The sequence below is a fragment of the Pseudorasbora parva genome, chromosome 4, assembly GCF_024679245.1.
Source record: "Pseudorasbora parva isolate DD20220531a chromosome 4, ASM2467924v1, whole genome shotgun sequence".
NCBI classification, from domain to species: Eukaryota; Metazoa; Chordata; class Actinopteri; order Cypriniformes; family Gobionidae; genus Pseudorasbora; species Pseudorasbora parva.
In genome coordinates, this window is record NC_090175.1 from 55,062,614 (window position 1) to 55,086,450 (window position 23,837).

The following is a 23,837-nucleotide window of genomic DNA, read 5'->3' on the forward strand; positions in this document are numbered from 1 at the left end:
TTTTTTGGCATTTGGAAAGTGTTCGTTTAGACCCCGTATTAATGTAGAAGCAGATGGGATTATTTATGTAATGCTGTGGTATAGAAATATGATCAATCAGTACTGTGGTTTACATGCAACAGGGTAATAATGATTCAACTGTAAAAAGAAATGGGAACAAAATTAGAAAAATAATATGGAATCGTAACCTTGAATAACTATGTACTCCAATATTGTATAAATAGATATCAGTTGTATCTGTACATGATTTTTCTATATTGCACTTTAAAAATAAAATCAATAAATGCATTGTTTTCATTTTTGTTGCTTTATATCTCAATGATGACAAATGCAGCACATGCCATATACAGTATATATGGATTTGTTTATTCTGAACATATTCACGCACTGTCAAACATACATTTCTGCCAACATATAATCCATATTGGGCTTTTAATATATATTTATAATATGCATTACGAAAGAATTAAAATGCTTAAAAAAAGATGAAAGAAGAATTTTGGCACTCAAGCGTTTAGACCAAAGGCAGCTGCTTCCGTCAGAGAAAGACTTCTTTTTCTTTTCTTGCACTATGACAGAATAATGGCTAACTATGAGGGCTTGTGTGGCGTTCCTCAGCGGAGTGGTTCACAGTTAGTATCAAAACTTGTATAAAAACATCATCCTACAAAAGAAAGGTTGAAGTGCGGTACAAACGCTCAGAAAGGCAGCGTGTGCCGTAGTCTCAGGCCAGCAGAGATCATGCACCTCAAACATTACAAATCCAGCTTGTGCATAGACCGGGACGCCCGGGTCACTTTACCCCAAAGGGAAAAAAGTGCTTTTTATTTTGCATCGAAGCATGGAAGCTTGTTTCTCACAATTCTGACCCCATTGCAAGTCCACATCTCAATATTCGGAGAGTTTTTCTTAGAATTGTGAGATATAAAGTTACAATTGTGAGGAAATATATATATCACGCAATTCTAAGAGTCACAATTACCTTATTAACGTTTTAATTCGGTGGCAGAAACAAGCTTCAATAAAAACAAGCATATTTTTTATAAGCAATATGATTGGTCATGACACATTTTCCCCAAATTTCTAATGTAATATATTAATAAGATGGTTTTATTTGAATAAAATCAGTATAAATTTAACAATTAATACTATTATGTAAAACTTTATTATAATTTAAAATTCAGGGCAAATTGTCATGATAAAAGTTGCATTGTTTTCTTCTTGCAAACAAAAAGCTTAATTTTTTTCCCTTTTGATATTCGGGGGAAACGACCGGAAACATCATTTCACCAGTTTTTTTTCTTCTTTTGAACAACTGTAGACAGAAGGCGTCGGTTCATCATTAACATCAGTAATAAAAGCTGTGGTGTTACTATGATTAAAAACTCCCGAGATAAAACAGTTCATTGACAATTTCAGACTCTTACAGGCATTGAGTTCACGAAACACGAGCAGAAGAATTGCACGTGTAAATTGTTCGTAAAACAGTAATTCGTCCCTTTCGATTCAATAAAACCAGTTTCACATACACAATAGCACCCAATAAACCATTTAGAAAAGCACTCACACACAAACGGTCACGTACAAATCAATAAAACATTCGTAAAAACATTCTTAAGAAAAAAACATAACCCTTCATTAAACCATTCGATTTTACAAACAATTTACACGTTGCATTTCATGAAAGGAGGACTGTTGTTTCCTCACTAGGATAGGTTGTCTTTCTGCACATTTAAAACTGGAAGTGTTTGACGTGTACCGGCTGATCTGTCCATCATGTGATGTCGATGATAGCAGTATTTCCTGGACTCTGGCACTGACCTCTCAAAACTTCACATCTGAACCTATTCAAAGTCAGATTTTTTTCTATAAAGTGAAACGACGATATAGCACACAAAACGATTCCCGCTCAAACCCGCTGCCAGAAGAAATGTGTTAAAGTGTGTTAGGAGAACCTGATTGAGAACCTGACATACACGGCCAGTGTGTGTGCGTGTGTGTGTGTGTGGGCAGGCGGTCCGAGGGTCTCTTTGGTCAGTAGGCGTGCGGCTCTTTGCGGCTGAAGGAGCGGATGTGACTGGAAGAGCACGTGGCGCTGCGGATCACCTCCATCCACCTGCGACAGAAGATGGATCATAATGCATAATAAATTCCCAGAATGGACCACAGGTGAAATCAATAGTATCTAACATTTTTCGATCGCGGCTTTAACATGTTGTTATGAGGAAACGGTTTACGAATGTTTATCCACCACATTACCTTTTATTTAAACCTAAATAAGAAAGCCATTGTCAGTTCGTCTGTCAGTAGGCAGGCAGTTTTGGTCGCTTTATTAAAAAGTTATTGCAGTGTGTAAAGGAAAATAAAAAAAGTTTTACCCTCCTGCTGACTAGTGTCGTGCCCCTCCCAAACCATTCACACACACACATGATTCGACTATCAGTCAACTATGGAAAGATTAGAAAATTCTGATTCGAATGTGTAAATCCTTAGTCGGGGACACCACTAAAGTATATACAAACAATTATGTATGTAGTTTTGTGTGGAAAAGTCTTAACAGTCCAGTCTAACCAAAAGTAGAAATTACATATATATATAAATATATTTAGCATACAGTACATCTATTATTTCACTTACAATTTTACAGAAATAAAATACAAGAATTAAATGTTTACATGTTTGGTAGCATATTGAAAAAATATATACATTTTACATAAAAAATATACTTTTTTAATAATAATTATACAGTAAAACATATTAGGTTTTTGTAGCATGTATATATATACTTACTGCACCGATATGAAAATTTTGTTGAATAATGATAACCGATAAATCTTCATATCTGAAAGCCGATAACCGATATATTGGCTGATAAATCTAATTCCAATTTTTTTTATATTATATTGAAGACCTTGAGTACAAAAACAAAAGTCTCCCCATTAAAGCCATGTCCCAAGCACACAATCATAATGTTCTCATTTTAATTTTATGTAGCCGACATGACCATGGTCCACTGGAGGGCGGCTATTCTCAACAAAGGCGTAGTTTGATGACGCCAGGTGTGAGCGCAGCACTTGGGAGATGTGGTCTTCACCTCACAGCCGGTGGAAAATAGGACTCGAGCAGAAATCACGTTCATGCATGCGGTTATTAACGTTACTGTAGTGTAAAGCAGATGATTATGATCATTTTATTATGAAGGGATGGGACACAGTCGCCGGGCGCGCGCACTATTTCAGCTTTTCCGGTCATGAGTATAAGGTAATACAGCTCTGTTTATCTTATTAGACACATTTTATTGCGTTTAAAATGATGTTATGACGTTACTCTGTGCGTTCGCTCAGCGGCTGCTGTGACTTCACACTCCCTCAAGCGCTATGCTGACACGTCCCGGTCCTTAGTTAAAATAGCAATTTAATTAATAGCGTGGGACGGCTGCTGTTCCTCTCGGAGTGGGACGGCTGCTGTTTCTCTCGGAAAACTGATGCTGATAATATATGAGCACGGGTGAACCAAGGATTTGTGGAGTTTAGGTTATGTCAATGTAAGTTTATTTAATCTGTGTAAAACATCAGTGTTTGCACGACAGTGGCTGTATTGAGTGCTTTTGCAAAACATGAATTAAAAAATGTATCCAAGATGACGATGATGACAATAATAATTATTACTATACTAAGTTTAAATACTTTATATGAATGTGTATGAATGTATTTTCATCCGCCGGGATAATAGAAATGAGGTCATTACGTAAGGACGTAAAAGAACCGGTGATCCGGTTTTTTTTAACCGGTTCATTGAGACGAACTGTCCGAAAGAACCGTTTCGCGGAAAAGAACCGAACTTCCCATCCGAGAGAATAAGAGTTGTGCATGAAGGAATCTACAGACAGCAATACGGCACAGTTATCCTGGCATAATGTTGCCTTTTTTTTAATTAAAATTAAACTAAAAATACACTGCTATGAACGTTGTTTATGTCATTAATGTGTTTACTGTGATAATGGACTGCAGGATGGGAGTTGGATACGGTATTCGGCCGAATCTCAAAAATCTGCATTCGGTGCATCCCTAGAAAGTACTACATAGTGCACCTTTAACTGCTGCAATTTCCTTTTTTGATGTGATCGCAATCATATTCAAAGCGATTCATAACCATCATGGTGAACAGTGCACATCTGAAGCATCTCAGCTGAAGGACATAATACATCATTGATCTGCTTTAATATATCAGCCACATTTTCTTATTGGGCCAATAACATAAAAAATGAACATATACAAGCCGATGCCGATATGGTGGCAGATATATTCGCCATCCCTAAATATGTTTTAAATTATTTTTACAGGAACAGCATACCTCTCAAACGTGTACTCGCTCTCGGATCTGAAATAGTAGACGTGTGATTTGAAATGGAGCTTGAAGACGTAGTCCTTATGGATGTTCTCGGACTCTGAGGGAATGGTGATGGAGTATCCCAGCAGAGGAAGGCTGGCCAGCGGATATTCATCCTGCAGAGATCAGAGATCCAGATCAAACACGGCCGAACGCTTCTGCACAAACACACTCATTCTGCTCAGAGAATCGGGTAAAATCACCTGGTGTGTTTTGTAGAAGAACAGGCTGAAGTTTGTGAAGACCACCCATAACTTCTGCCAACCGTTGCTGTTCTTGAACTTCCTCAGCAGATTCCCAGACAGCTGATTCTGAGGAATAAAGACAGAAGACTTCAGACGCAACCAGGGTCCAAAATATTCTCAGTCCCTTTCATTTGTACAGCGCTTTATACAATACAGATTGTGTCAAAGCAGCTTGACCGTGATAACAGGAATATAATGATTCAATGATGCAAACGTTGGTCCATTCTGCTGTGCATAGTGTCGTGAGGTCAGCTCAGTGTTGATTCAGATTTGTTCAATAACTGTAAAGATCATCAAATATGAAACGAGTTCAGATCATCTATAAAGAAGCTCTGGAGAAAAGCTCAATTCAGCTCATCTGATTAGCTTCAAAGTTTATATTAATTATTTTTATTACCAATTATAGTTAGTATTTAGCAATCAAATATCTTATTTACTTTAAACTCTTATTACAAAATCAATAATTTTAGGGATGCATGATGCATTGACCACCATATCAATATCATCTTTTTTTTTTGTTATCGGCCTGATAAGAAAATGTGGCCGATATATTAAAACTGATCGAGATACTTCAGATGTGCACTGTTCATGCACTGTTAATGTTGATTCAGGTTTGTTCAATAACTGTAAAGATCATCAAATATGAAACAAGTTTAAATCATCTATAAAGAATCTCTGGAGCAAAGCTCAGTTCAGCTCATCTGATTAGATTCAAAGTTTATATTGATGTATCGGCAAATATATCGGCTATCGGCTTTCAGATATAAACAATAATCGGTTATCAGTCTCGGCCGAAATGTTCCTGTTGGTGCATCCCTACATCAGTACGAGAGATTGGGATTTAATAGGACATTTCACCCCAAAAAATATTCTGTGTATATATCTACTTATATACACACACTATGAAAGTCAATGGGGACCACAAACTTTATGTAATGCATGATTTAAATATCTTATATTGTGATTTAAATCATGCATTACACTGAAATTCCTCATTTTGTAATCAGTGCAATCACAATTTCAAAACATTTTACTCATTTGACTTGATTTTGATATTTATATATTTTAGACTTACAACACAGGGATGAGACTGAGCGTCATCGTGTTCATTTCAGGTAAACTGATTTAAAATGGTGATTGAATAGTTCACCCAAACTAACAGTTTTTGGGTCCCCATTAACTGTCATAGTATAGAAAAAATATATAATGGAAGTCATTTGGGACCAGAAACTTATTTAAAGAGAAGGTATGCGTGTGTGCGTGAGTGTGAGTGTGCGTGTGGGTGTGTGTTCAGCAGAAGAAACAAATGAATCCAGGTTTGGGACCACTTGTGGGCGAGTAAATGATGACAGAATTGACTCTTTTTGGTGAACTGTCCCTTTAAAACACGCATAATGTTAAAAATGTGAAATTTTAATGTACTTGCATGAATTAAATATCATTGTGATTTAAATCATGCATAAGATTAAATACTATTTTTGACATTATGCATGGTTTAAATCACAATATAAATCACAATTTTACTCAATTTTAGTCAATTTTTACTCACTTAACTTAAATATAATATTTTGGTATATTCTGGAGTCACAGATATGAGACTGACAGCACAAAGTGTCCCCATGTTCATTTAAAAAAAACCTTTACTATTAATAAACTTCAGATCTGAATAGAAAAAGATGTCCATTCATACAGGATTCAGTTCAATTGTATAGGTAATTGTTGGTCTGCACACACACGCGTGTCCGTCTTGACAGAACGCTGCATTTTTAAGATGCCTTGCCAAGTTCATATACCTTTATTTTACCATTCTAGCATGTTTTTATGATCGCTGCAAGAGCGTGTCCTGTATGAATGTCTGTCTGAAACACTGTCGTCACGTTTGTGCTGTTAGTGAAGAAGAATCACACACATTCAACACGACAGAAACACACTGAAGTCAAGCAAAAACACATCACAACCCAAAGTACAGTCAGTGTTCAGAGGGCAACAGAGAGTGTCATATCAGTTATTATATTATATTATTATAGGTGGAAAGTCCAGCTCGGGACTTCAATCAGTGGCGGTGATATTAACATAAAACATTTATTTGCATATTTTGTGACAGTGGATCACAAAAAAGTCAAAGTCACTACTGAATAAAATTGACTCTTTTGAATCAGTGTTATTTTAGCTATTTTTATACAATTTTAGTATTTATTAATACTTTGAATGGCTTTTTCTATATTTTCAGTTTTCACTTATTTTTTAAGTTTTAGTAATTTAGTAATATAAATTTGTCGTTTCTATTAAAAAAATCTATTTACTCTTAATTTGTTTTTGTAATTTAAGTACTTCAAGTTTTATTTCGGTTAGCTGATTCAATTCTATATATATATATATATACACACACACACACCTAAAGGATTATTAGGATCACCATACTAATACTGTGTTTGACCCCCTTTCTCCTTCAGAACTGCCTTAATTCTACGTGGCATTGATTCAACAAGCTGCTGAAAGCATTCTGTAGATTCTTGCAGTTGATGGAGATTTGTGGGATGCACATCCAGGGCACGAAGCTCCCGTTCCACCACATCCCAAAGATGCTCTATTGGGTTGAGATCTGGTGACTGTGGCGGCCATTTTAGTACAGTGAACTCACTGTCATGTTCAACAAACCAGTTTGAAATGATTCCAGCTTTGTGACATGGTGCATTATCCTGCTGGAAGTAGCCATCAGAGGATGGGTACATGGTGGTCATAAAGGGATGGACATGGTCAGAAACAATGCTCAGGTAGGCCGTGGCATTTAAAGGATGCCCAATATGTATATGTATGTATGTATGTGTATATATATACATATGTATCATGTTTAAAGAAAGAAAGATTGTTAAATGCGTTTGTCTTTTTTTAAAATATATTCTTATTTCAGTTTTAGTAATTTAAGTATTTAATTACTTTCTAATTTTCATTTAAGTTTAAGATTTTTATTGAACATTTGTATTTTTATTTTCTTTCAGATTTATTTCAGGTACCCAGAATGATTTTTAATAGTTTTGCTTAACAATAATCACACTGGTTTGAAGACGGCCTGTAATAAGAGGATTTATAAGATCTTTAAACAAGGCCGAGCTCTTGTCCGCTGTCAAGATAGAAACTTAAACGTGCCTTAAATTAAGATGCCATTAACAGAAGTTAAACTTCACAAATAACCCTCCAAACAAGCTCCAGGCTCTTCTGTTCTGAGTGAGATGGTCCTTTATACGGCTCCATGTTTTACCTCTCTACTCCTGCAGGTTTCCCTAAAGGAGAGGCTTTGGACACGATACCAACACACCAGAGCGAGAGACACCGGCCCCTGGGCCCTGAGCGGGGCCGCAGTGGGAGCCTCTGACAGACTGACTGGACTAGGGTCGTCTAGCACAGCGGAGGACACACACAGAAGAGAAGAGAAACACAGAGTCAGAGACATGAGACACACACGGGGTGTGAGAGAGGAGGAACGCGAAGACCAGCGCTCAAAACACTGCAGAAAGACTTCAAGAGTTTAGCATTTCCAATACATATATTGGAAAATTTGACAAAATACTCGTTTGGAACAGGATTTCCTGCAGTGAAAGAAAAGTCTGTCATTATTTCTTCACACTCGTGTGTTTGTGCACACTTGGTTATTTTTACATTCAAGTTTAGTGAATCTGAAATGCTTTCAGCTGCCAATAAGACTCTGCATCAATTCTGATGCTTCATTCCAGATATTAAAGGGGTGGTTACATGTGATTTGACTTTTTTAACTTTAGTTAGTGTGTAATGTCGCTGCTTGAGCATAAACAGTATCTGCAAAGTTCCAGCGCTGAAAGTTCAATGCAAACGGAGATATTGTCTTTTAAATTTACGGCAGTTTATTGCCTACAAAAACGGCCGGTTTGGACTACAACAAGCTTCTTCCTGGTTTGGTGACATCATAAACCCTTGCTAGTCTCGGCAGATGTGACTTCTGCCCGTAATGGGAAGGGGCGTGGCTTCCAGACAACCTGTGCTTGGCACTTCAGCCAATAAAAATACAGGAAACTACATTTGGCCATCTAACCAATCTAATACCATTGCGTTTTTAGAGGGATGGGCTTTAGAGAAGCAGGAAGCAAACGAGCCGTTCAAAGGACAGTGGAGACAGCGGGTTGGAATAAAGGTCAAATATAAGAAAAATACGGAGTAAAAAAAAAAAGAAGTATTAAGACATGTTATACTGCGCCCCATAAACACAACCAAGCCTAGAAAAAAAACACGGAACCACCCCTTTAATTCATGAAAATGAGAACGATGCACAAACTCCATGTGGGACCAATTACGAGTGACACCTTGAAAACAGTCGACGTTCCCAGAGGAGAAACGGAGAGAGCGAGAGAGAGAGAGGAAGGAAGGTTAAACACAAACAGAGACACAACGGAGGAAAGACACACGACACACTCAGGAACACGACGGCTGCGCTCCGGTACCTCTAACGCTACGCTAAAATCCACCATGGACACGCTGGTGCTGCGATGCCAGCACACATGAACCGTGGTATTACCACGGTGAGGCGTCTGCCGCTCCAGAGACGTCCGAGAGGAGCTCAGGTCATCTTCTGATTCCTGGTCGGCGCTAGATTCCTCAGGGGATTCTGGGAAATGTGGGAAGAACAGCCTTTTAAACAGCCACTGCACAAAAAAGCTAAATTGTCTTTTGTACCATATGTACCATGGTAAAATATTGTTCTTCCAGAAACTTACCATGTGAAAATTAAAGGTCCATGAATATAGTAGTACCATAGTATTACTCTGTGATCTCACCGCTGTGTTTTTTGTATGGTGTAGTACAATGATGGTATCCCATAGGAATACCATGGTACTGAAATTCATGTGCAATGATATTTACTTCCAAAAATACTTTAGTCCATAGTTTAGATTCTCTGCCCGAGTCCAAACTTGACCATCCTCAGGCTGGCTGGGCCCTTTATCAAGCATTTGTGTTTGTTTAATCATTACTTTATTAGTCTAACTGGGTGGGCAGAAAGCTATGCCAGAATCAGAAATAATATATATATATAATATTATATTATAATATTATATATATCATTTTATTTTTTTATTTTTTAGCAAAGTAGGAACTAAGAAACAAATGTGTATAAAGTTGCACAAATCAGGATTTTTCTAAAAATGCAGAAACGCCCTGAGATGTCAGTCATGAGCAGCTTGTGTGAACAGTGTGCTTTGCTTAACTATTTTTTTCCGTTTCTAATTGTTTCATTCAAAATTAGACATTTCAAGCTTTCTATACACATATTTCTCATGTCTGCGATTCAGGTAGCCTATACGCCGAGTTTCAGTTTATTTATGAGACTCACTCCAGTTTATGTGCAACACACACACGTGATCGCTCCGGCACATTCATGCTATAGTCTATTTGCTTCTTATTTATTAAAATCAGGCATTCGGCTGATGAAACATTAATTAAAATTAAGATACAATTTATACAAAAATGAATTCACTTTAAATAAAGGCTTTCTAAAAAAACAAAACTTAAGTTGTCGAAATCATTTCTGGTTTTAAATTATTTCATTCTCATCTTTGCATAAATAAATAAATGCATTATAGACAATTACAACACTCAGTATAAAGCAGATGTCCTTTGAAGTCTGAAGGTTTTCCTGAGGTCAGATATGAGACAATGACAGTGAACAAAAACTCTGTCAATACATTGAAAACATATAGAAATTCACAGGAGAAAACATCACAATGACATCAAACTCAACGTCCAGATGACAGGAATAATGCAAAGGAAGAAAAGAAGAAGAGATTTAGTTGAATAGAGTGTGGGGTGTGTGTGCGATGTGTGTGTGTGTGTGTGTGTGTGTGTGTGGTGTGTGCGTGTGTGCGTGTGTGTGTGTGTGTGTGTGTGTGTGTGTGTGTGTGTGTGTGTGTGTGTGTGTGTGGGGCTGGTAATCCCTATGTTATGGGGACAAAATGTCCCCACAAAGATGGCAATATCCGCAATCCTTGTCCTTGTGGGGACATTTTTTGGTCCCCATGAGGAAAACATCTTATAAATCATACAGAAGGAGTTTTTTTAGGAAGTAAAAATGCAGAATGTTTCCTGTGATGGGTAGGTGTGTACAGTATAAAAACCATTACGCCTATGGAAAGTCCCCATAAAACCTGGAAACACTACGTGTACATGTGTGTGTGTGTGTGTGTGTGTGTGTGTGTGTGTGTGTGTGTGTGTGTGTGTGTGTGTGTGTGTGTGTGTGTGTGTGTGTGTGTGTTCGGAGGACTGTAAACCTGTGAAACCTGATCCCCTGCAAACGGCTCTGTTAATGCCATGTGCAGTAAGATCAAACGCTCATAAACATGCATCACTGAATTAGACTGAAAAAACATCAAAGCAAGTATCAGTTATTAATATGATAAGCACACAAACTTCAAGCATTAGTATGTATGTGTCCGGTGTCAGATCAGTGACATCAGGACCAGCAGTGTTTAACATGCAGAAGAGTGTGTGTGACTTACTGCCGTCAGTCAAACTACTGGACAGGATCTCAGCCGAGGGGCCGTTGCATTTGTCCGCCAGCTCAATGGCCATCTTGATGTCCTCCACCCACTTCTCCATCTCAGACGCGGAGCTGTGGAAGCAACGAGGACGTTAGTGACGCAGCTCCTGTCAATCAAAGCGTCGAGACACTAGAGGCTTTTAGAGCACAACTCAGACAGGAACACAATCACCGCTGCTGTAATAACGGCCCAATGTTGACGTGCTTTTCCTCTTGAGTGGTGATGAAATATATTGCTCTTGTAAATACTTGCCAGCATTTGAGTAATAAAAGTCTAGATCTTTAAAATGCATCCAAATTACAGAGAAACACAACCGTATGGTGCTCTGCAGGGGTCAAAAGGGATATAGAGTGAATTTTGAAGTGAGAAAACTCAGAGATGTGGATTCGGATGGCAATTAAAACAGTAGGTAATTCAACCGGGGATTTGTATGAGGGTGGTGGGAGAAATACACGGATATTCTGGACTCGGCTGGCAATAAAATCCCAGACTAGCACCTGTAAACGATGAAAACACCTCAAGACCCCACAAGAAACAATTACCGTCAGAATAGGGCTAATGATTAGTTTTCTGCCCATGAATGAGCCGAACAGTTGCTCACCTGTCTAATAAAACACTAGCCTGACAATCCAGACCCACATCAAGATGTTTGGTCTGGAAACTCACCATTGACAGCTCAATCCGAGGGGCGGATAAACGGCTGTCTTTCAAACTCCCTCTGCACGTGATAGGATAGCGCTTCAACCAACCAGGGGTGTGTTTCCCCAAACCATACTTTGTTAGTTGCAATGCAATTTCCCATTGCCAACCAACCAAGTTGCTAACAGGTTAGCAACTATGGTTTTGGGAAACACACCCCAGAGATTCGTGAAACAGACCTTGTTGACAGATTAAACATTCGCCGTATCCGGTCGGCTAAACTCCGAACACATCTTCCCTTCTTAAGAATGACTTCAGTGCCGTTCTTTGTTCTTTTCTCAGAGAAAAGCTTAACTCCAAGTCTTCCAGAGTCGCAGTCAAAGCTGATTCGAAAGACCGCCGTTCGCCAGTTTCTGTGTTTACTAGAAGCACGCAAACGCAACTCGCCGTCATTATGTTAAGCCCCGCCCACCGACTCTATACACGATGTGATTGGCCTGACCAGAGTTTGGTTTTTCCAGCTCAGAAGGGTATTGAGAGTTGCTAGACGACACTCGTGGCAGATTAGATGTGCTGCCGCTAGGCCGCGTCTAGTGGTTTTTGGACTCGATGGGTTTACCTGGCGGCCACGACCACAGACTGGCGCTGTCCAAACAGAGTGAATGAATGCGGGACGCCCCACTCGTCTTCACTTTCACGAATCTACACACACACATACACACACACACACACACACACACACACAGAGGGGAAAGTAACACACCGGTTAGTAACATGTTGAAAGTGTGGATGAATCTTAAGTCACAAGAACATAATTAAAAGAGGTTATTTTGGCCAAGGTCTGGAAGACCAGTTTTCATTATTCCTCAATTAAAACCTCATCGAGACAGCCATTCAACATCTGAATGCTGCGTGCTTCTGGGTAATTACATTTACATGCAATACGCAATTCACCGAGACAGCTGCGGCCTGAAGAAACAATGGATCTGTTGTTTGTGTGAATGTGTAATTAGTAACTAGAGACGGAGGCAGCGGCACACGTCCAGAACAACAGGGAATATTGTGCCACTCACTCATTACTGCTCCCAGTTGAGTTCTGAACGTTAAAGTCACACGATACAGACCTGAAAGAAACACGGCTGTTCATGCCACAGTCAAAAGTCAATCAGATATTACCCACCGTCATGCCATACAGAGGGAGTTGACCGTGAACTTTGAACTGATTAGAGGCCGTCATCCCTCGACTCGAGTACATCAGGACATCATTGAACTGCAAACAACGTCAAGAAGAGGAAGGAGAATATTACGCTTCCTATAGCATCTCGAATAGCATTAAATATTGAAGAATATCATGGCATTACTATAGTAAGAGTCCAAAAACATGGTAAATACACATTCTGTTTACTGCAATTTAAATCAATACTTAGAAAATTGCACCATATTATTAACCAAATAAAATAAAAAATAAATATAATAAAATAAATATTGCATAATAATTTAATAAAAAAATAATGGCTATAATGACATATCAGCAACAAATTATTAGTGTTATTATTATTAAATATATACTTAAATAATAACAACAATATAATTATTGTTGTTTTATTATTATATTAGTGTTATTATAATTATTATTATTAAATATATAATACTATATAATTAAATAATAATAAAAACAACAACAACAACAACAACAACAATACTACTATTCTTGTTGTTATTATTATTTAAGTAATCTATAATAAATAATTATAATAATAATAATAATAATAATAATAATAATAATAATAACACTAATATAATAATAAAACAACAATAATAGTATTGTAACATAACATTACATAATATTGTAATAATAATAACATAAATTAATATAATAAATAATATTATAACAACAACACATTATTATTAGTGTTATTATTATTATTTTTAAATATATAATAATTAAATAATAAAACAACATTATTATTATTATTAGTGTTATTATTATTAAACATAATAATATTCGTGTTATCATCCCATTATAAATTGTATAATAATAATATTATTATTATTAATATTAGTGTTATTGTTATTATTATTATTATTATTATGATCATCATCATCATCATCATCATTATTATTATATATTATTAATAAAATCTAAATACACAAAATTAATTTAAAAAAAAACTTCAATAAAAAATAATCATACAATAATATAATTTAAAATTAAACAATTAATAAAACAAAACAAAGAACACAAATAATAGAATTGAAGAAAAAACAATAAAAAACAATTACAAATAATATAAATTACACAAAAAATGAATAATTAAATAAAACAATCATAAAAATGATAATGAATTAAGAATAAAATAATGAAACAAAAAAATTGAATAAAAGAGTAATATTTAAGTACCTTTGTACTATTCACTGTGCAAATATATTCAATATATAATCATATAATCCGAATAAAATACCAGCAAAGGACTTTTATTTAGGAATGCCACAAAGTCTCAATAGGTTTTAACAGTAACCAAGCATCTAACAGACTGAGCGGCTCTTACCAGGAAGAACATTCTCTGCTGTAGACCCTTTCCAGAGAGTTTGCTAAGACAACCAAGCCTGATGAACTCCTGCCAGAACACACACACACACACACACAATTAGGTCAGCGAGAGAGACTAGAGCTCGTTCACATTCAGGAGCGAGTCTCAGGGAGCTCAATGAACTAACCCGTCCGGGAACGGCGAGGCTGTCGACGCCAACGAGGTCCTTCTTGAGCTCCAGAAGTTTCTGGAAGTTCTCCATCTTAATGAGGGTGCCGTGGAGCTGCACGACCATCTCAGAAATATCAGCGAGCGCAGCTGGAACAGACAAGAGTCACATGGACATGAGTGAGGAGCAGGTTTGGGACACTGGGCCGTATGAAAGCGCCCCGTCCCGTCCCGCACCTCGCGAGTCCCTGAAGTCGTCGTGTGTCGGCGGGTAGTGTTTGCACAGGCGCTCCAGGATCTGTTTATAGTGCATGAGGCGGTGCAGCGGCCGCAGGAAGAAGATGTTGAGCGGCAGGTAACAGACCTTCTGAAGCTCAAAGTCTCGACACACACCCTCCAGTTTACGGGAAGAGCGGCACGTCCTCTCCAGCTCGAGCAACGCCTCCGAATGCTTCTGAAGGTGAGCCGTCAGCAGCTGAGGAGACCGAGAGAAGCAGATCAACCTCTGTGATGATTTAAACACTGAGGACTCAAACTATTAAAGGGATAGTTCACCCTAAAAGGAAAATTCTGTCATAATGAACGCAAAGGAAGATATTTGCAAGAATGTTTGTATATAAGCAGATTTTGGGCCCCATTGACTACCATAGTAGGGGGAAAAATTACTATGGTAGTCAATGGGGACAAGATCTGCGTGGACACAAACATCCAAATATCTTCCTTTGAGTTCAGCAGAACAAATCGATTTTTAAAGGTTTGGAACAACTCGATGGAGATTAAATGATGACAGAATTTTAATTTTTGGGTGAACTATCCCTTTAACATCGGTCCTGCTAACTGAGATCAACCTGAAATAAAACATCTGAAATGTTGCCTTGACCATAAACTGAAATGAGTTTAGGTTAAAGCACCAAAATGATTAAATGGAAATACATAAAAACTAAAACTGAAGAATATTAAAACAGTTATATTCACAAAAAGTAATAAAATGACAAAACATTTAACTAAAATCAACATAAAATAGCTACTATTTTAGCTAAACATAAAAATACATACACACAGACAGACACTGACATACACTCTTACACACAATATACATACACACAAACAAACAAACATACATACATTCATACATGCACAATACACACATACACGCATGGATAAACACAAACATGCACACACATACATACACAAGCACGCACGCACGTACGCACACACACACTCACACATACACATACACACACACACACAAACATACATGCATACATAAACACACACACAAACACACAAGGCACGCATACATAAATGTCTGAAGTGATGTTTTTAATCATTTGTAAGCCACACAATGGAAGCACTGAGGCACATAAACACATTTACAGAGAATTCCCCCGTAGAAAACACGACACTCGCTGATATGAAGAAGAAAGATGGAGATGTTCTGACCTTCAAACCCTGGATGTTCTTCAGCATGACGTCCCCGACGCGCTGGTAATCTCCTTTAATGTGAGCGTTCGATCGGCCTTCCCTGAGAACAATACACACAATCAATTACATACACATATCAGCCTTATTACAGCTTTATTATAGTGTTTTATTAGCTTTTATTTCTACATTTTAATTTTAGTGAAATGTTTAGTAATTGTGCTATTCGCTCATGTTATTTTACTATTTAGGTTAGATTTGATTTTATTTCAGTATTAGTTATAGATATAGATATTATTTAATTACTTCATTAATAATTTTAGTACATCAATTTAATTTGTATTATTTTTTATATTGCTATTTAAGTGGGTTTCCCCCAAAATGTTATATGGTTTTAGTTTCTATTTATTTCCAGTTAATAATTTTAGTGCTTATTTAGTGCTCACTCACCCACCCACCCATCCACTCACACACACACGCACGCACGCACACACACGCACACACGCACTTTTCAATTTAAACATATCTCAGATTACTGATTATGATTTTTAGGATTTTGCCCTTTGTGTTGCTTGACAGCCTCAGTCTCTACTTAATTTTATTGAATACGCATCTTGCACATTCTGCTAATCATCTCTACTTGTGTTTGACACAAGAAGGCAAGTGGTTCAGGGTTAAAGGGATAGTTCACCCAAAAATGAAAATTCTGTCATCATTTACTCACCAGTCTTTCCAAACCTGTATGAGTTATTCAAATCTGTATTGACTACCATAATAGGGAAAAATACTATGACAGTCAATGATTGGATTGCTCTATCTGCTTTGTTACAAACATTCTTCAAAATATCTTCGTTTGTGTTCAGCAGAAGAAAGAAACATTATACAGGTTTGAAACAACTTGAAGGTGAGTAAATGATGACAATTTTCATTTTTGGGTGAACTAACCCTTTCAGTCTGGGTGAGCTAGTCCTTTAGGTGTCTAGCCACAGCGCTCATGTCCTCCAGTAGAGGTCTCTGTTGCACACGGCTCCACACCGACCATCAGTGAGCTCAGCGTCATCCATCTCGCTGTGGAGCCGTTCCCCTGAACCCTCAACTGAGAGCAATCACACCAGCCACCCAACACAAAAACCACTATTCATCATCCTGTCTGTGAATACAGGTCCAAACCTGCTCCCCACGGACCAGAGTTAAACATTACAGCCGCGCTGGAAACATGTGTCAGGAGCGGAGATCACATGCTCCAGGTCTGATCTGTGCTGCATTTCTAGACACTCATGACACGATATTTATTTGGCTAATATAGAAACGAATTGAGAGTATTAATATGATATAGAAATACAACATATAGAAAAACAAATATATGATATATATATATATATATATATATATATATATATATATATATATATATATATATATATATATATATATATATATATATATATATATGTATATATATATATATATACATATACATACACATATATATATATATATATATATAAAAATACCTATCTTTATATATATTATATATTAGTGTATATATAATATATATATTATATTATATATAATATATAATATATATATATCACATCCAAAATAAAAGATTGTACTTAAAAATAATTTGGGTACTGTGTATAATTATTATGTATAAATAAAGTAACCTAACCTAACTAAATACATACATACACATGCATGTATATATTTAAGAAATATTTGCAATGCGTATAGATACTTTAATACTTTATAATACTTTAATTTTAGTTTTTAATGCAATATGAATTAAAATACATATAACAAGAATTATTTATATTTTCTATAAAAAGGTATTACAAATTGCACAATAGTAATTGGTTAATTATAATATGATTATAATATTATATGAATAATACAATTGAAAAAAATCAACATTGATAATTTATTCTCTAAATAATACAGATTTCTCTTTTCTGACTGGTCCAGGCTGATAAAGGCTGGCCTATCTGGTGACTGCTTAAACTAATCACCTTGCTAATAATATTTCATCAAACTATGCAATATTATGACTAAAGGGCGTCGTTAGGGAAAAAAAGCATCAGAAATAGTTTTTAATTGTCACTAAAATCATGTCATAACGCAACAGGCTTCACTTACTGTACGTAAAATACAATTGGCATTTCATTAGTTCAGTTTTGAAATGAAATCTGGCCTGTGGGTGTTCATGACTGAAGTCAAGACAGGTATTTCAGTCAGCGAGAGCTGATGGAGTGTAACTGTTGTTTGACTAGCAGATGAAAAGGCTTCTAACGCTGTATTAAACTACTGTGACACATTGAGGAGTGTGTCTGTTATTATTGGCGCAGATTGCACACACACACACACACACACACACACACCTCTATCTGAAATACGCACCACTGAGCCAGTCGCTGCTCCACGTCTTTCAGGAAGGTCTCGTGGAATTTGTACACCGGTTCGAAATTGGCAAATATGAGATTTCTCAAGGAATCCGGCATGGCCTCGTCCTTCCCTATGGACTTCTGAAAGGACTGAAATCACAAAGAAAAAGAAGAGAAACATAAGAACAGTGATTATCAGAAATGCTTTCATATACCAATAACCGTTATAAAATCATTTTCCACTTTCTCCTGTTTTTGCTGCAGTACCTTATAAGACTTCTCTGGATATATTAAGAATTGTGATTATTTTGTGTTTGTTTCAAACAGAGATCACTATTCTCCCATGATTCTGAGCAGACAACTAAACAAAAGAGCACGTCATTTACTAGAGGCTCTGGCAAAATCTTAATTGCTGCAGTCTGTTTAAAACATGCAATTACTTTGCATGAATTATGTTTGTGAATGTTTCAGTGACTCGCTCATAAAGACTCACTTGTTTCATTACTTGATGAATCAGTGTTTTTGAACGAATCTCTTGAATGAATGATTCAATGACTTGCTTAAAGGCTTCCCTTGTTTCATTACTGGATAAATCAGTGTTTTTGAACGAATCTCTTGAATGAATGATTCAATGACTTGCTTAAAGGCTTCCCTTGTTTCATTACTGGATGAATCAGTGCTGTTCAAGGAATCTCTTGAATGAATGATTCAATGACTCGCTCAAAGACTTCACTTGTTTCATTACTGGATGAATCAGTGAAGTTTAAGGAATCTCTTGAATGAATGATTCAATGACTCACTTAAAGGCTTCCCTTGTTAAATTACTGAAGGAATCAGTGTTTTTGAACAAATCTCTTGAATGAATGATTCAATTACAAAAAAAAATGTAACAGTCACTTGTCTTCATCTACTGGTGTAAAGATGTAATTAATATAATCTTTATTTGAAGCGTCAAGTTACTTTTTGAAAAGGTGATTTGTGCCATTTTTGACCACTAGCATCGGCATAGATATTTTCATCCAAACTATAGACTTTTATCCCAGTTCTTCTGTGATAATATGAATATTTGTAACAGAAATAATGATACTCTCTGGCTACGCACAAATGCAGATCTGAATTTGGCAAAGGTTTAATAGACAAATCAAGGCCATGGGTGTTTGAATCAAGATTGATTAATCATTAAAATGACTACTAAACGGCTACTAAATACGAGTTGATATGTAAATGTGGGTGGCCATATGTTAATGAGCTCATTGTGTCTTTTTCCATAACATCATTTCACAACCACAATGTTCTGGATGAGCTGTGGAGGACCGTCTACTTCATCAAACTCTTATTCAAAATCAAGTTTCCATGAAATGACCCTTCACAGTAAATGGAGGAATACATCGATCCTTTGAAGCCTTTGTAGATATTTTCCACCGTCATCACATTGAACATGAAATCACACACTATAAAACCATTTGACTACTTCATACAGATCCAAACATGAACAGATGAGCAGCCGTGGGCATTTCCTCAGACAGACTATCTCAAACTGACTCTGACGTGATGACTGAAGAATCCTTGAATAAAGAGTCTTTGTCTTCTTATTCTCATGTTGTGGATCCTGCAAGACGTCCATCAGGATTCCAGACCTTACACAAAATGTATTTTAATTCTATACCTTTTTGATTAAAGGGATAGTTCACCCAAAAATTACAATGTGATGTTTATCTGCTGACCCCCAGTGCATCCAACATGTAGGTGTGTTTGTTTCTTCAGGAGAACACAAATGAAGATTTTTAACTCAACCGTTGGTGTGTGTTAGTCATATAATGGTGTGAATGGGTAACAAGTCTATGAGAGGAAAACATACAAAAAATATACATATATGCTTAGAGAACGTGCACACAAACCCTGCTGCTCCTTACGACACACTGATGTCTTAAGACACGAACCGATCTTTTTTTTACCTCATATCCCAACGAGTCTAATATAGTGTTCCCATCCACTATTACTTCCGTCTGATAAGGTCAAACTGATGCGATCATATATATATATATTTATTTATTTATTACACGGCTCTGTGAAATACATTGCAGCGGTCCGTTATTTCCAGATAACAACCGCTCATCCGGGTACTGCGAGTTATCTTGACCGGTACTACTTCTATGCTTAACGCTGGCGCCATCTTGTGGCTTAAACAGCCGTGGGTTACAATGGAAGACTTCAAGGCGGGTTTCCTTTATAACATTTTTAATATAGATATTTTTCTTACACAAACGCATTGATTTGAATCAGAAGGCTCTATTAACCCATTAGAGTCGTGTGGCGCACGTTATTTGACGGACAGCTGCATTTTTTATGAACTTCAAACACAACTACAACTACTGCTGGGATTAACGTTAGCCTGGACTTTTTAAATATAACTCCGATTGTATTTGTCTGAAAGAAGAATGTCATATACACCTACGATAACTTGAGGGTGAGTAAATCATAGGCTTGGTTTCATTTTTGGGTGAACTAACCCTTTCAGCATTCATTTTCAACATTTAGCAAGGGCATATTGCAAATCTTCAGCAATAGATAAAGGCTTAAAGCAGGTTGGAACTGTTTTTCTTTGCGGAAGCTTTGCGTAAGAGATAATGAAATATTTAATCAAGACAATATTTTGTGTCTAATAATTATTTATTTGAGAGTAGCCGTGTAATAAGCAGGATAATCGTGTCGGGGTCCTGATCACTCTGTCGGGGTTTATTCTGCGATAACAAACGGCTGGGTGTACATTATCCCTTACATATATCCTCATTAGTGCCTGCGTGGATCCATTGAATGAGGCATCTACATGGTATCTATGATCGCGTCCATTTGACCTCATCAGATGGAAGTAATAGCTGATGGGAAAACTATATTAGACTCGTCTGGATATGAGGTAAAAAAATAACATAAATACTGTTGTGTTTCTCACAGAAACCGATCGGTTCGTGTCTTAAGACATCAATGTGTCGTGAGGAGCAGCAGGGTTTGTGTGCATGTTCTCTAAGCATGTTTTTTTTGTTTGTATGTTTTCCTCTCATAGACTTGTTACCCATTCACACCATTATATGACTAACACACAGCAACGGTTGGAGTTAAAAATCTTCATTTGTGTTCTACTGAAGAAACAAACACACCTACATGTTGGATGCACTGGGGGTCAGCAGATAAACATCACATTAACATTTTTGGGTGAACTATCCCTTTAACAGGCAAACCCCTATAACCTCTCTAGCAACCAGTCATAGCAATGCCCTAACCAAAACCTAGACCAAAACAGTTCTGTGTACTGGAACACCCTAGCTTTGAAGAGCCGCACTCCTCACCGGGAGTACAGACGGTGCGCCGAGATCTAGAAGGTGTTTAAACTGTTGAACAGATGCAGCTGTAATAACGTGAGCAGGCGGGTGGGTGGGAGTGGAAGTCTGGGATTTCAAACAGCAGCCTCAGATCCCAAAGCCAAAAGGAAATATTTATGAGACGTGTAAATGTGTCGCCCTGTTGCTTCTTTCCGCTACCTTGTAAGACATCAAAGAGACACGGCACACCACCGACGTACAGACAGCAGAAGAACAATGACTGCTCCTTATCTTGAACACTCGAGTCAACCCCTCATTTGTAAATGAATAAAGACATGTACTCTCCAACATCCTAATTAATTTATTCTGTTTTGTGTAAAGATTCTTTAAAACACTGTGCTCGTGAGAAACTATCGTGTAACATGCTTAACTCTTCTTCTCTCTGCCAGCGTTGTAACAAAAAAAAAGTTGCCAGCCACCGCCAGGGTTTTTGACCGTTTTCACAAAAATGTAATAGCCCATAGAATATTTTTTTTTTAATGAATATCTCAGCAGGCAATATATCAGAAGAAAGAGCTGAGCTTCTTCTTTTAAACTAAATGCCCCTGTTTTATTCTAGCTTCATGCATTCCTTTTTTATCAACACTTAAATATGGGTAAGTTTCATAAAAAAAGCAACATTTTGAACAAAAAGCTGAGAAAATTCATGTTTTTTTTACTCCAGATCAGATTCAGGGCGATGATCAATCACAGATGGAGGAGATCGAGTCCATCAACACCTGCAATGCTTCAGTCCTGTAGCTCGTCCAGGGTCCACATCTCATTCACTAACATTAGATAGTTTTGATTTAGAGGATGTTTAATGATGATGATCACGTTATTTTGCATATGCATATGATTACATATGATCGCTTTGTTTTACTGCATCTTCATCATGTGTTTTGATCAGGAGATTCAGTACTCTCAGAAGATGCATAATAGCGCCCCCTAGCATCTAACAGTAAACACACGGATGCACGGAAAATTCAGTTTTTGGCCGGGAAGCGTTTTCTTAGCCTGGATGCCAGCCGAACATAGTCCCGCCCACAAAATGTTTAGGTCGGGCGGTTCGGTCTGGCATCGCTCCATAGAGGAGTAATTATCTCCGAACAGAAAGTGTTCGGACCAATGAGATCATCAGGGCGGGCTTTAGACGATGACGGACAGATGATCGACAGTAACGTAATCATCACGTCATCAAAGGGGCTTGGATTATACTGATCGAATCCTAAACGGAGAGCTTGTTTGTATCTGCATTTACCTTCACAATTTCTCTCAGAAATGATGATCATGTTGGGTAAGTGCTCTGTGTATCATTAAATTGTTTTATTTTTTTACAACACCGGCAAAGATCGTTTATTCCAGCCTGATTCGAGCGCGCGGACAGGCAGGGTTGCCAAGTTTTACAACAAAACCCGCCAACTACTAGCCCTAAACAATAGCTTCTCGGGGGGTTCTCCGGAAGAAAAAAAAAAGGTGTTTGGGGGGTAAATGTGTTATTTTGGCAAGGTTGCCTGCTAAAATTCACACTCACGGGTCTATATATCACATAATCGTCGCTTTAACACGCGGACATAGAAAACAACCCGCGGAAAAAAACGCGGACTTGGCAACACAGTGCAGTTGAGCTCTGTTGACGCTGCTTAATTGCTCTTATTGGTTGAAGGTCTGTCCAATTGATGTCTTTCCTGGTTCGGTTGAAACACGCCCCATAATCACAGCCCAATGGAGAAGTTTCAGACTCATATTCTGACTAGAATTGAGTATGACCACGTCAGGCTAGCATTTTCAGTTTGCCAGGGATAGAGTTAAGAGAAACTATTCCGTGTGCACAAGAAAATATTGCACACTCACGAGACTATGATCTATTGCTTGCTCATTAGGATTGTTATTAACTTTCTAACAACCAACCAAAGAAAATATAGCAACTGCCTAACAACACTCACAGTACCTCAGCAACTGCCTAACAACACTCACAGTACCTCAGCAACTGCCTAACAACACTCACAGTACCTCAGCAACTGCCTAACAACACTCACAGTACCTCAGCAACTGCCTAGCAACACTCACAGTACCTTAGCAACTGCTTAACAACACTCACAGTACCTCAGCAACTGCCTAGCAACACTCACAGTACCTCAGC

General features: G+C 37.4%; 1 protein-coding gene across 4 annotated transcripts in view; it reads right to left on the reverse strand.

The window, feature by feature from the left end:
* Positions 1-345: 345 nt before the first annotated feature.
* Positions 346-23,837, reverse strand: part of farp1 (FERM, RhoGEF (ARHGEF) and pleckstrin domain protein 1 (chondrocyte-derived)) — a 95,700-nt gene continuing 72,208 nt past the window's right edge. For 3 of the 4 annotated variants that reach the window (XM_067442233.1, XM_067442231.1, XM_067442230.1), the window contains exons 16-27: positions 18,355-18,488; positions 15,979-16,060; positions 14,773-15,010; positions 14,555-14,685; positions 14,386-14,454; positions 13,017-13,106; positions 12,456-12,538; positions 11,156-11,268; positions 9,107-9,270; positions 4,593-4,700; positions 4,354-4,505; positions 346-2,116 (exon numbers count right to left, since the gene is read on the reverse strand). In XM_067442233.1, coding sequence (XP_067298334.1) covers positions 2,035-2,116; positions 4,354-4,505; positions 4,593-4,700; positions 9,107-9,270; positions 11,156-11,268; positions 12,456-12,538; positions 13,017-13,106; positions 14,386-14,454; positions 14,555-14,685; positions 14,773-15,010; positions 15,979-16,060; positions 18,355-18,488 — 1,446 coding nt within the window. In that variant the 3' untranslated portion in view covers positions 346-2,034. Of the gene's footprint in view, positions 2,117-4,353; positions 4,506-4,592; positions 4,701-7,893; positions 8,031-9,106; positions 9,271-11,155; positions 11,269-12,455; positions 12,539-13,016; positions 13,107-14,385; positions 14,455-14,554; positions 14,686-14,772; positions 15,011-15,978; positions 16,061-18,354; positions 18,489-23,837 lie in introns of all 4 variants that reach the window. The other variant, XM_067442232.1, reaches the window with a different exon arrangement.